Source organism: Pleuronectes platessa, chromosome 20, assembly GCF_947347685.1.
Source record: "Pleuronectes platessa chromosome 20, fPlePla1.1, whole genome shotgun sequence".
Taxonomy (NCBI): Eukaryota; Metazoa; Chordata; class Actinopteri; order Pleuronectiformes; family Pleuronectidae; genus Pleuronectes; species Pleuronectes platessa.
In genome coordinates, this window is record NC_070645.1 from 5,317,261 (window position 1) to 5,330,925 (window position 13,665).

At 42.5% G+C, this 13,665-nt stretch overlaps 1 protein-coding gene across 1 annotated transcript; it reads right to left on the reverse strand.

Annotated features, from left to right (window-relative positions):
- Positions 1-7,802: 7,802 nt before the first annotated feature.
- On the reverse strand, positions 7,803-13,665 carry LOC128425724 (C-C chemokine receptor type 6). Its single transcript, XM_053412481.1, has 2 exons — positions 13,533-13,665; positions 7,803-9,249 (listed from the first exon to the last, which is right to left on the reverse strand). The coding sequence occupies exons 1-2, from the start codon at positions 13,620-13,622 to the stop codon at positions 8,197-8,199; spliced, it is 1,143 nt and encodes a 380-aa protein (XP_053268456.1). The 5' UTR covers positions 13,623-13,665; the 3' UTR covers positions 7,803-8,196.

The window sequence follows — 13,665 nt, forward strand, 5'->3', positions numbered from 1 at the left end:
TGGAGTGCCTCAACTCTGCCTCTGCAGGGGTCGGCTCGGGTTGCCTTGTTCACCTGAGGGTGCTGTTGGGGGGCCTTCAAGGTGGTGGTGGGGGTCTTGTGTTGGACAAACAAGGGCACAACACTTCTGACACAACACTTCATACAACTCTTGTATGCATGAAACAAACATATTTGCATCTACAAAGAATCAGCAGCTACATTTTTTATCATTTGTACCTTAATTTTGTCAACTGCTTTAAAGCATGTCAAAAATATGTTTTCCTAATAAAGAATATATACACCATTTGTATCTACAATACTGTAAATACAGTAACACATTATCTTTTAAGTTGATATTTTTAAGCAAACAAAGCAAGTTTGTGTTATTCATTATGGTTGGTTAAAAAAATGAACTCTTATCAGAACAATATTTATCTTTTACTTTCTGATGTAATACACTTTAGATAAGAACCAAGTGTTTTATTTGTCTTCTTTGCCATAAGAGACAGAACACGGTCAGCCCAGTTGTGTTCTTCAGGCTCGTCTGTCCCGAATAAAATGACAGAAAATATAAAAGTATGGCATTATTGTAGAGGAAGTGTTACTTATGAACAAAGTTTGTATCCTTATTTTATGTGGATATTCAACTATGTATTTGAATATGGTTTTGGATTAAACTGTGCACTACCAAGAAAATGAATGTACAGTATGCAGTTCTTCCACATTAACAGTATTGTATATATTATTTACAGTTTTTCTCAGTTGTTTACACACAAAAAGCTAAAATTCGGCATAATTTGCACAACCTTCACTTAATGTACCAATCGCTCAACCCAATATGGCACTACTTCACACTCCCTTATCTGCATTAGACTCTGACTTTCCTTCTTTACACTCTGATGTCAATTACACATCACCTTGTTGTCAAAACACTACACACAATGTTCAGTTGTTGCACACACTTCTCAAGTAAAACTCAAAGCATCAACCTACAACACACAAATACTCAAATCTCTAAACATTCAGTTCTGTTGAGCAATTTCACCGCATTTACACAGCCGAACAGGAGACTGAAATTGTAGATATGGTTCGTGAGAACAACTCTATCACACTCAGACAAATAAAAACTAGGATCCTGGCTGACCATGCTACATTTAGAAACGTCCAGACCGTCAGCCTCTCTACATTGGACCGTATTCTTCATAGGACTGCCATGCGGATTACAGTTTTTCTCAGTTGTTAACACACAAAAAGCGAAAATTCGGCACAATTTGCACAACCTTCACTTCATGTACCAATCGCTCGACCCAATTTGGCACTACTTCACACTCCCTTATCTGCATTAGACTGACTTTCCTTGTTTACACTCTGATGTCAATTACACATCACCTTGTTGTCAAAACACTGCACACAATGTTCAGTTGTTGCACACACTTCTCAAGTAAAATCTCAAAGCATCAACCTACAACACACAAATACTCAAATCTCTAAACATTCAGGTCTGTTGAGCAATTTCACAGCATTTACACAGCCGAACAGGACACTGACATTGTAGATATGGTTCGTGAGAACAACTCTATCACACTCAGACAGATAAAAACTAGGATCCTAGCTGACCATGCTACATTTAGAAACGTCCAGACCGTCATTGGACCATATTCTTCATAGGAATGCCATGCTGATGAAACAAGTGATCAGGGTCCCATTTGAACGGAACACAGCCATCAAGGAGTTATGGTGAGAGTTTGTGCTTGTAAGTACCGTACATTCAGCACTGACACATGCATGTATTGTACCTGTAATCCAATGTTGTTCCTTTTCTACAGTGTCTCACTGTAGCCCACTGTGTTGACCTCTCTGTGTCCATACTGTAACTTGCATTCTCATGCTGATCCAGGAGCATGACACAGCTCATGTGTTGTACCAGTACATCTTTATTGAAGAGGTGGGATTCAACCTGGTGAAGAGGAGGTGACGGGGCAGAAACGTCATTGGCCAGCTGGCCATTATTGAGGTCCCCGGCCAGCGTGGTGGGAACATCACAATGTGTGCTGCAATGAATCACCATGGGATGTTGCACCGTCATGCCCACCTAGGGGCCTATAACGCTGCCCGTCTCCTCATCTTCCTGGATGGCCTGCATGACCTGCTGGTACCACCTGGCCAGACAGATGACCCACAGTGGATCAATCACGTAGTCATCTGGGACAATGTGAGCTTTCAAGTGCGGGAGTGGTTCCAGGACCACCCACATTTTTCCATTCTATACCTTCCACCTTATTCTCCTTTCCTGAATCCCATTGAGGAATTATTTTCAGCTTGGAGGTGGAAGGTATATGAACAGAACCCACAGGACCGGGTCCCACTGCTCCAGGCCATGGAGGAGGCCTGTGGCGACGTGAGTGTCGAGGCCTGTCAGCATTGTGTGTGTGAGGTTTTTAGTTTTCTGTGTGCAGTTTTGAGAAAGCCGTTATTGTTTTGAAAAACGTGTGTTAACGATTGTGAAAAACTGTAATTTTTGTGAAGGGTGGGCGGGGGTTGAGTAGGCCGGTTTACAGTTCTGTACTGTTCTCTGTGTGTACCGAAATAAACCTTTTTATGCTGCATATTTGTGTGCTGTTTTATGTTTGACTATGAAAAAAGTAGGCCTACACTGAGACATTTTACAAAAGGAGAAATGGCTCATTCATTCATATGGTGTGTTCCATTTTGATGATTGTGTTTACAATTTTGCACTTCAGTGTGCTGTAAATGCTTGGTAGTGTGCAAGCAAATGCTTAGTTGTGTGTTCCCAATGAATGGTATGTGTGTGTCATTTGAAAATATGGCTGTGTGTACCAAATGAAAACACGAGTTCCATTCCATTCCAAATATTTCACTCTTTGTTTCATGCAGCCATTTGCTAAAATCAAAAAAGTTCATTCAATTTCTCATTAATGCACACTCAGCACCTCATCTTGACAGAAAAAAAACTGAAATGTTGAAATTTTTGCAAATTTATTAAAAAAGAAAAACTGAAATATCACATGGTCATAAGTATTCAGACCCTTTGGTCAGTATTGAGTAGAAGCACCCTTTTGAGCTAGTACAGCCATGAGTCTTCTTGGGAATGATGCAACAAGTTTTTCACACCTGGATTTGGGGATCCTCTGCCATTCTTCCTTGCAGATCCTTTCCAGTTACGTCAGGTTGGATGGTGAACGTTGGTGGACAGCCATTTTCAGGTCTCTCCAGAGATGCTCAATTGGGTTTAGGTCAGGGCTCTGGCTGGGCCAGTCAAGAATGGTCACAGAGTTGTTCCGAAGCCACTCCTTTGTTATTTTAGCTGTGTGCTTGGGGTCATTGTCTTGTTGAAAGGTCAACCTTCGGCCCAGTCTGAGGTCCAGAGCACTCTGGAAGAGGTTTTCTTCCAGGATATCTCTGTACTTGGCCGCATTCATCTTTCCTTCAATTGCAACCAGTCGTCCTGTCCCTGCAGCTGAAAAACACCCCCATAGCATGATGCTGCCACCACCATGTTTCACTGTTGGGATTGTATTGAGCTGGTTTTCTCCACATATACCGCTAAGAATTAACGCCAAAAAGTTCAATCTTGGTCTCATCAGACCAGAGAATCTTATTTCTAATAGTCTGGGAGTCCTTCATGTGTTTTTTGGCAAACTCTATGCAGGCTTTCATATGTCTTGCACTGAGGAGAGGCTTCCGTCGGGCCACTCTGCCATAAAGCCCCGACTGGTGGAGGGCTGGAGTGATAGTTGACTTTGTGGAACTTTCTCCCATCTCCCTACTGCATCTCTGGAGCTCAGCCAAAGTGATCTTTGGGTTCTTCTTTACCTCTCTCACCAAGGCTCTTCTCCCACGATTGCTCAGTTTGGCTGGATGGCCAGGTCTAGGAAGAGTTCTGGCCGTCCCAAACTTCTTCCATTTAAGGATTATGGAGGCGACTGTGCTCTTGGGAACCTTGAGTACTGTAGAAATTCTTTTGTAACCTTGGCCAGATCTGTGCCTTGCCCAGTGTTGTGCAAGTTCACACCTCTCATGAACTAGTTCAAAGTTCAGTTCACAGAAGTAAATATGAATAGTTCACGTTCATAGTTCACCATTTAAATTCTGAACTAGTTCATAGTTCAGTTCATTTCATAGTTTAATGTGGAAAGTGAGCAATTTTTGTAAGAGGCCAGAGCTGTTGTGTTGCAGGTATGGTCTGCCCCTTTTAGGAAAGTTTGTAGTGTGTGACGTAGTGCACCTGGGTATTGTGGGAAGAGACGTTAAAAGTGTGTTTATAACGAGAAATCACGGACCACCTAGAGGTGATGCGAGTGTTGCTCCTGCTGTATATCCGCAGCAAGAAGAGGCCACAACACAACGGAAGTGTTTCCATGGGACAGCTAAAAGTGATGGACACTGCTGCCACAAAAACGTCCAATACACCATAGAAATTCGGTTCCACACAGGGTTCGGCCACCCGCGGCTCTTCGGCCCCTCTGCAGTGGCTGTACAGTACAATGTTGTGCATATGTTTCGCGAACGCTGAACTTAACGAATCAGTTTTCATATTATTAACGTGAACGTAACGATGAACGTGAGTGAACGTCACGTACATTTTTTAAATCATCACCGTATCAGGCCATCATGAAATACCAGGAGCGGGCGAGTGTGTGTGTGTGTGTGTGTGTGTGTGTGGCGGCCACTTTACTGGAAACACTTCCGTTGTGTTGTGGCCTCTTCTTGCTGCGCGTTTGGCTTTTTGCAGCACGTTCCGGTATTTGCAGCACGTTCCGGTATTTGCTGCGCGTTTCTCTAGTTGCAGCTCGTTGCTGTAATGTGTTGTGTTGTGTTGTGAAATTGATTTAGATGTTTTTTTACTTTGCTGGTGTTTTGTCAACTTGCATGTGTTTTCTTAAGTTGCCGTTCGTTGAGCTTTCAGGGCCACCGTAGTTATGACTTATGTTCAGCTAACTACACCATGTCAATAAGTATTGGGATTTCCAGAGGGTCAGTGAACCAGTCGGGGTGGGGCAAGTGACAGTTCTAGACCAATGGCTGGAGAGTTACCTGGCATGACAGGCTCTCATTGGCTGATGAGTTGGCATGTCAATGGTGAATGAGGAAGGGGAGTGAAGAACACAGTGGTGGATGATAGGAGTGTCGGAGTTACAACAAGAAGTGTGTCGTGTTCGCTGGACTTTAATAAAGTTACACATAAAGAGAGGAGTTTCCTGTCGTCTATAAGCGAGGACGCTGAAATATGTGCTCTCCATTCAAATTCATTATTTGTCATTGAGTTGCGTTCACTTCACCGTTCTCACAAAAGTGAACGTGTTCAATGAACGCGTTCTTTTGCGTTCGTTCATGCACAACTCTGGCCTTGCCACACTTATGTCTCTGAGCTCCTTGGGCAGCTCCTTCGACCTCATGATTCTCATTTGCTCTGATATGCACTGTGAGCTGTAAGGTCTTATAGACAGGTGTGTGCCTTTCAACTCCAATCAGTTTAATTAACACAGCTGGACTCCAATGTAGTGTCACACCAAAGGGTCTGAATACTTATGACCATGTGATATTTCAGTTTTTCTTTTTTAATAAATTTGCAAAAATTTCTACATTTCTTTTTTTTTTTCTGTCAAGATGGGGTGCTGAGTGTACATTAATGAGAAATAAAATGAACTTTTTTGATTCTAGCAAATGGCTGCAATGAAACAAAGAGTGGAAAATGTAAAGGGGTCTGAATACTTTCCGTACCCACTGTAGTATATCTAGGATTTGGTTGTGTGGATGTGAGAGAACTCTTTCTTCGTCTGCATACATTAAAATAAAAAGGCTTTGAGTTACTCCATTCTGTGTTTTACTTTACCCTCTCACAGTATATACTGTAGCAGAGAGATTAGAAAAAAGCTGCACAGTCAGTATGTGGTTGTGTGTGTGTGTGTGTATTTCATGAAGTGTCTCAACATTGTAAATTTCTGTCCTGTTTAACAATTTCACTTCCTGTCTCCACATTCCGAAGTTTTGATGTGTTTGCACATTTCTCCCTGCTCCTGTTCTCCAGATACTGAATATAATTTTGCTCTTCCAGCAAAATTAGTATTTTATCCACCATCTGTTTACTCCATCTTTCTCTTACCTTCCCATCACACATCAAAGTCCGCGACAGAGTCTTGTGCAGGGCTTTAACATGGTGTGACATCCTCTGCCCTTACTCAACAAGAGCAAGGAAAAACACATTTAACTTCTGACTCAAGTGCTTTTGATCTAAAACTATGTTATAATGCAAATAAAATATCTAATTCAAACTTAAATATAGTTCAAACAAACCTCTTCTTAATCTTTTATCTCTCTTTTTAATATCAAAGCAGGTAGCAGGCCTTGCATTTATTTGTTCACTATTTAAAGTTTCAGTGGTTGAAATCAGTAACATTGCCATGCTGTATAATGGATGGAAGACCATTTCTCCTCTATATAAATATATTAATAAACTCATAGTAATGCATAGATATTATTAAATAAAGGATAATAATAGTAATGACTTTAGCACCAGAGCCGGTTGCATCAAGAAAGTTCAAACTCTGCCTTGTACTAAAGTGAGTCTTAACTACGTGGAGTTTTACAAATAAAAAAATGCCCTGGTCATCTCACGCCTAGACTATTGTAACTTCCTCCTGGCAGGTCTACCTGCTAGTGTCATCCGACCTCTGCAGCTCATCCAGAATGCAGCAGCTCGACTGGTCTTAACCAACCTAAATTCACTCACTACTCCGCTCTGCCGCTGTCTTGGCTCCTAAATGTTGGAACGAGCTCCCCATGGACATCCGGACAGCAGAAAGTTTACACATCTTCTGCCACAAACTAAAAACACAGCTCTTGCGACTCTACCTTGAATACAATTTTCAAACTAACAATTTAGTAGCACTTAAATGGCACTTACTTATAGCACTTTGTAGTTTTGCTTTTCTGAAGAAATTGTACTTTCTTGATTCTTGCTGTTCGTGGTTTGTACCCTCATGGTTGAAGGCACTTATTGTAAGTCGCTTTGGATAAAAGCGTCAGCTAAATAAAATGTAAAGTAATGTAATGTAAAAAATGCCTGCAACACAAACCAGTTCTCATGTTGCATTTAGTTACTAAATGTTTACACAGTGTGATGTAACTGTGTAATGAACGGGAACACCTGACAAGAAGCAATTGTTAGCTCTTGGAGGGACGGTAGACATATCCCACGGCGGTTTGATTTTTTCCCCCTCTTTATTCACAGTTTTTACTCCTTTCTGCTTTTCCAGCAGAATCTCTGGTCCTCCAGCTTGAACCGTATCCTGTTTACCCTGTCTTGTATCTTCCCATTTCTTACTAAGAAATTCAACCGGCATTGCCCAATGCTGTTTTATGCTTTTACACAGATGTCGATCCAGCTTAGTAACTGCCTTGGCTTCTTCTAAAGGCGGATCAACGATGCCATTTCCCCCTCTTTTGTGTTAGTTCCCTCACAAAGAATGGCGAGACAGTTATAAGGTGCAAAATTCTAGCCCTGAACAGTCTCACTGTCGCTGTCTCTAAACTATCTCAGTACCTCACTGACCCGGGACAATACATCTGACCCGGGACAAACCATCTGACCAGGGACAACTCATCCGACACGGATCAGATGAATTAATTACAAAACATCGTTAATAATTATTTAGGAGTGACTTCCTGTCCCAGAACATCTAAAGAAGTGAACGGTTGCTGGTTTGATTGCCGACAGTATGAAATCATCCTGGCCAACTGACACCTTCACTTTTGTTACATGTAAAAATAAAAAGTATTAAAACATGTCAGAGTCTCCACGATTATTTTCATTTTGACAACTTTATTTGAAAACATGATGATTTAATTTCATTTGAATTCAAACCTTGTGATCTTATGAAAAGTGAAAGTAAATAAAACTCTTATTGTTATAAAATCTATGAATGTGCTGATTTTACTGAATCTAAACTGAACTTGTTTCCTGTGTGATTATGATAAACTATTTGCCTCATCAAAATAAATCTTCAAAAAAAAAGGGACCCTTTAAAAACTTTAATTTTGTTCATTAAAATGAAGATGGGGATTTGAGTTTGGACCTGCTGCCTTGGACTGAAACCACCGGTAACGTCAGGTCCACAACAATTGTCGTCGAATGGTGAGAGATGAGCCATTGTTGCTGGATCCGTCCACCGAGCGGCGAGTGGACACGTAGACCTCAGACAGGATCCTGGAGAAGTGGCCCGGGTCCTGGATGATCCTTCTGAAGTGGTTCCTGCACTACACTCCGACCGAAGGCGTACAGCACTGGGCTCAGGCAGCAGTGTAGGTAGGCGATGGTCTGCGTTACTGTCTTGGCAACCTGCAGGGCATCGGACGCTTCACAAGTCGTCATCTGGAACATGATGGTTTTGTCGTAAAACATTACAATATTGTAAGGTAGTTGACAGGCGACGAAACCCACCACCACAGCCAGTTGCACCCAGAATGCCTTGTGCCGCTGGAAATTTCGGACACTCAGCAGCTTCATGATAATGGCGGTGTAGCAGATGGTCATGATAAGCAGTGGCAGGAAGAAGCCCAGGGCCAGCTGGGTGCTGACGACGGCTACATTGGTCGTCCAGGCCAGGCTTTCATTCATGAACCCGAACTCACAGACAAACTGTGGAGATCTGGTGGTCAGATTCCTCTCGTGTTCCTCAAACATGAAGGACTCGGGGGTCGGGTCGTACCAGTTGTAAAAGTAGAAAGTTGGGACGGACAGAAGAAAAGCAAAGATCCAAACGATGACGCAGATGAGGCGGCTGTGGGGCAGCGTGCGCAGCCTGAAGCTGCGGCGAGCCTGGACGATGGCGAGGTAGCGGTCGATGCTGATGCAGGCGAGCAGCAACATGCCGCTGTGAAGGTTCACACTGTAAGAGCCGCTCAGCAGATTGCAGGCTATCGGCCCCATTGACCATGACCATATCTCGTTGTACATGATGAGAGGCAGCGACACCACAAACAGCAGGTCAGCGATGGCGACGTTGAGCAGATAGACGTCTGTCACGGATTTAGTCCTCTTGTAGAAGGCGTAGTTAACGATCACCAGACTGTTCCCCAGAAAGCCCAGGATGCAGATGATGGAGTGAACGTACCGACCCACAAACAGCTGCACACTGTGGTGGTTCTGGTAAGTACAAGGTGCTACCTCTTCGTAGTCGTAATCTGTGTAATTGTAATCGTAATCTGACTGGTTGAACAAAGGGTAATCCATGTTGTTGTTCTCCGGCTGTGAACAAAGAGAATAGAGAATGTCAAACTCTGGGTGCGAAATACCCCAGAGACCCTTGATTGACACTTGAGACCCCCTGTTAGCTTCTTAACTTCATCGTTTGAGAGGCAGTGACGCCCTATTAATCAAGCAACACATAACCTTGTGTTCCTGTGGGGCAGGAACACAAGGTCGGAGCTTGTTTGTGTCTCAGCTTAATTTTTTTTTCACTATCATCGGTGAATCAGACAATAAAATTCGTACCTTTTCAAGTCAGATGTGAAAATCTGAAATTTAAAATGTGGTGAAAGTGGAAAAAGTGTCACGTTGTAAGTTCTGAGCGTGTACATCTGGTAAACAGGTTCCAGTTGTGGTTGAACAGACGTGTCAGTTTTATTAGTATAGCGCCAAATCATAATAAACATTATCTTAAGCAGTGTTGGGCAAGTTACTGAAAATTAGTAATTAGTTACAGTTACTAGTTACTTCTTTTAAAAGTAATTGAATTACTTCACCAGTTACTGTATATCAAAAGTATTTAGTTACTAGGGAAAATTTTAAGTTACTTTTATGTCTGCTTTTTAAATGTAATGAATATGAATAGTACTGAACAGTTAAACACAATAAACATATTTTTTGTAATCAACAGGGCAACAGGCCTTCAAATAAAGCAGTAGTACAAAAATCCCTTTTAATACTTAACTTAATACAAAATAACTGTCTCAGTCAATTAACAGTGTTTTTTTTATCACATTAGGCCCAATGAAATAAAAGTGAGGAGAAGCTTCTCAAACTTATGATCTGAGAGCCTATTTCCTCTTTGGAGAGAGAATCAGGCTCACCTAGTGTACCTGCCTGTAGCTCTCACAGAGCGGACAGATTTAATAGACACGCCAACGCTGTCAGTGTTTCCCCTAGGTTTACAGCTTTTTTTGGGTGGGGGGGGGGAGCCGCGGAAGCTCTCTGTCCGCTAGTGGGAGTGTGCTCACCTGTGTGTGTGCGCATCGGGATGGAACTCCGCCGTGAGCGATACAGAGAGCAGATGAGAAATCTAAACGCGCGACCATGTGGCGGGGGGGGGGGCGAAAAAAAGAAAGAGAGCTTTTACGTGCGCCGGAGCGTCCTCATGACTGCCTCTTGTCCAGTGCGATCGACCCACACTTCCTTCGCGGTCGACCGGTAGAACGCGAGAAACGAACTCATTTAAATTTCAGTAATTGTAACTGCGTTACTTGATTTAAAAAAATACCTCGTTACATGCTCGTTACCGCTAAAAGTAGTGGAATTACAGTAACGCGTTACTTTGTACTGCGTTACTCCCAACACTGATCTTAAGGCTCTTTACATAGATACATATGATACATCCATTACCTCTGTAGAAATATGGCTACTGGAGAAAAAGATACAATCTTGCAACCATATTGTTTTGAACCAGAGTCAGATGGGCAGAGGCCTGTGTAACGTAGTAGTGTTGTGTCGGTCGTGAACGATTCGTTCGATTTCAACGAATCCTTACAAGGACTCGGGAGTAACGAGTCCTCTCAAAGAGAGATTCGTTCATTTTCTCGTGGCCGCGCATCGGGACTGTTGCATAGGCTGATGCAGGTCACGTGAAAAAGGATCCAAAGACTCATATCCGGCAGATGAACGAATCACTGATCCGAAGACTCTGTTGGCAGAAGAACGAATCACCGATCTGAAGACTCTGTTGGCAGAAGAACGAATCACTGATCTGAAGACTCTGTTGGCAGAAGAACGAATCACTGATCTGAAGACTCTGTTGGCAGAAGAACGAATCACTCGTGAACGGATTCGTTCATCTGCCGGGTACGAGTCTTTGGATAATTTTCCACGTGACCTGCATAGGCTCAGAAGAGGAACAGCTACCTCATTCCATTTCGCGTGACCGCTGTTTTAGAAAGACGTGAATGATATTCGTCATACTGACTGGTTTTGTTATTTTCACTTTAAACTTTCACTTACAGTTAAGTGCAGTGTAATTGTTTGGCTTGATAATTAAATGCCAGTGTGATAATAAATGACAATTTAAAACCATACAAACTGTCTGAACTGTGTACACAGAATTTTCCATATAATATAAGACCATTTTACTTGAATTGCACATTTGTGTGGCAGATCATATTTTTTTTAAGAAAACCTCTATTAAATACAGTAAAACATGACAGTTTGTATGGTTTTAAATTGTCATTTATTATCACATTGGCATTTAAATTATATTTAATGTAATCTGTAACGTATTCCGTTACATTAACTAGTCTGAGTAACGTATTCTGAATACTTGAATTACTTCCACATTGAATTGCATTTTATATGTAGCCCTCTCACTCAAATCTGGTTTGACTAAATTACTTTTATAGAATGTCCCTTTAACATATAAAAGTTACTGCATGGGTTGTGAAATGGTGAGAGCTACGAAATATATTTTCTGGAATGGTGTACACTAAACACAACTCAAAGATGACTCTGGCTAAGATGCCAAGAGGCCTGGTTAGTCTATTAATGTATCTATACTGGCAATGAGCATTGATTTCCCATGCAGTATATTTCAACTGTAACTATAGCCCTTATTCAATATGAAACAATACAATCAACATGAAAAACATTGGAAAGACAAGATTTGAGAGCAATATTAATCCGTTTTATTTCTAAACAATATAACTCAGCTCTCTTTTTCATTTTACCTTAGATTGACCCATGAACACATGAAAACACAGCTTTATAACCCTATACTAATACCCCGGTTTTTTTTTGAAAGATTCAGTTACTGGTACCAGTGTTGGCGCGCTTGTTGGAGCTCATACAGAAATCCTCTTCAAAAAAAATGAGACACGGTAAACTCCTTGAAAAGGCAACCTCTTCCAAGAGGCAGCAACACGATCAGGAACCCGTCTAGATGCTCGGTCCAACACCAACTCCTCTGCTGCAGCACGTGGCAAAGTCCGTCCTTATCCTGGCCTCTCCCGTACACGCAGTTGGTTATGCTAACCGCTAGCAAAACAGTCCCGTACTCGTGGTCAGCTTGCGTTAGCCCCTTAGCAAAAAGCCACAGTTCTAAAGCACGCTCGTTTACACTCTTAAGCAAAATAAACAAACCCTCACGCAAACGCCCGGTTGCAAACGGTTAATAGTATAACTGTTCTTCAAGTTAACTTTAAGTTTTCTTCCATATAACATAGTCTCTTCAGCTTCTTCCCGCAGCTTCTCTCTCTCCCCGCCCCCCTGACCATCCGACAGGTTAATCCCCAATGACAAATACAATGATTGACACCTGCCTGAACAAATCCAAACCATAAAAATAAACTGAGGGGTTCAAGGGCTCTTTAAAACATAGGACGTTTCTATATCTAACACAAACGTCCCCAAATTAACCAGATACATGTCAACAACATCATTACCATTTCAGGCCCACATTAGTGACAATTTAGCATAAACTGTACATGTAGGAAAACCTAATTTAATCAAATTAGAAGGGCGCTACATATAAGTGTAGTAATGCGGCGTTGTTATAGTAAGTGGAGCAGCAGCAGTTTAAGCTCTGTGTGCGCGGATGCGGCGGGCCAGCTGGATGCGCTGGAAGGGAGCCTGCGGATCAGCAACTCCGCAGATTCCCGTTCATGTGCGGGTGGTCGTGCAGCGGCTTCAGCAGGAACATCCCCCATGCTGAACACCTCCGTCTCGCAGATGTGCATGTAGGTGACCGGGGGGCTCTCGAGCCCCGCCGCCCCGGAGCTCGGCTTGCTTTTCCGGGGAGCGATTTTCAGGTCCGCCGCCCGCACGGCGGTCAGCAGCGAGATGAGCTCGCTCTGTGTGTCCAAGCCGAAGAATCTGAACGATGAACGAATCATTGATCCGGAAACACGGTCGGGGGGTGAACGATTCGTTCATCTGCCGGGTACGAGTCTTTGGATCATTTGCATCACCCCCCCCGTTGAAATGAACGAATGACTTGAAAAAAGATTCGTTCATTTTACTGAACGAGATTCAAAGAACCGAGTCGGTAAAAAGATCCGAACTTCCCATCACTATAACGTAGTCAAGTCAAATGAGTTGGTTAGTGAAACAACTTCACATAACATTAGATATCTTACGTGGTGGAGCTTATTCTCCAGACACAAACAGTCTCCTGTCTCCGTTTAAAAGATTCATCCTCATAAACTCTAACACTTCTCTCTGCTGGGTGCACTGGCTCATGTCTTTTTATGTCGGTGTGTGTCGGTAATAACTCCCGTACTCCTGCTCATCACTACTAACACAAAAATAAAATACTAAACTTAACTTACCACAGAAATGGTAGCGAAGACGTCTGTAGTTTCTCCGTCAGGTGAGCAATCCGTGTTATTCAATCTGATATGAAAGTGAAACTTCTCCATGGACTCAGGGCGTGTCCAGAGACGGGGGTTAGCTCAGGTGAAG

What these genes read in the sequence shown, in the direction of transcription:
- LOC128425724 (XM_053412481.1), bottom strand. Translation starts at nt 13,622, where the DNA reads ATGGAGAAGTTTCACTTTCATATCAGATTGAATAACACGGATTGCTCA. An exon ending in TCTTCGCTACCATTTCTGTG is followed by an intron (nt 9,250 to 13,532) that starts GTAAGTTAAGTT and finishes CTTTGTTCACAG; the next exon opens with CCGGAGAACAACAACATGGA.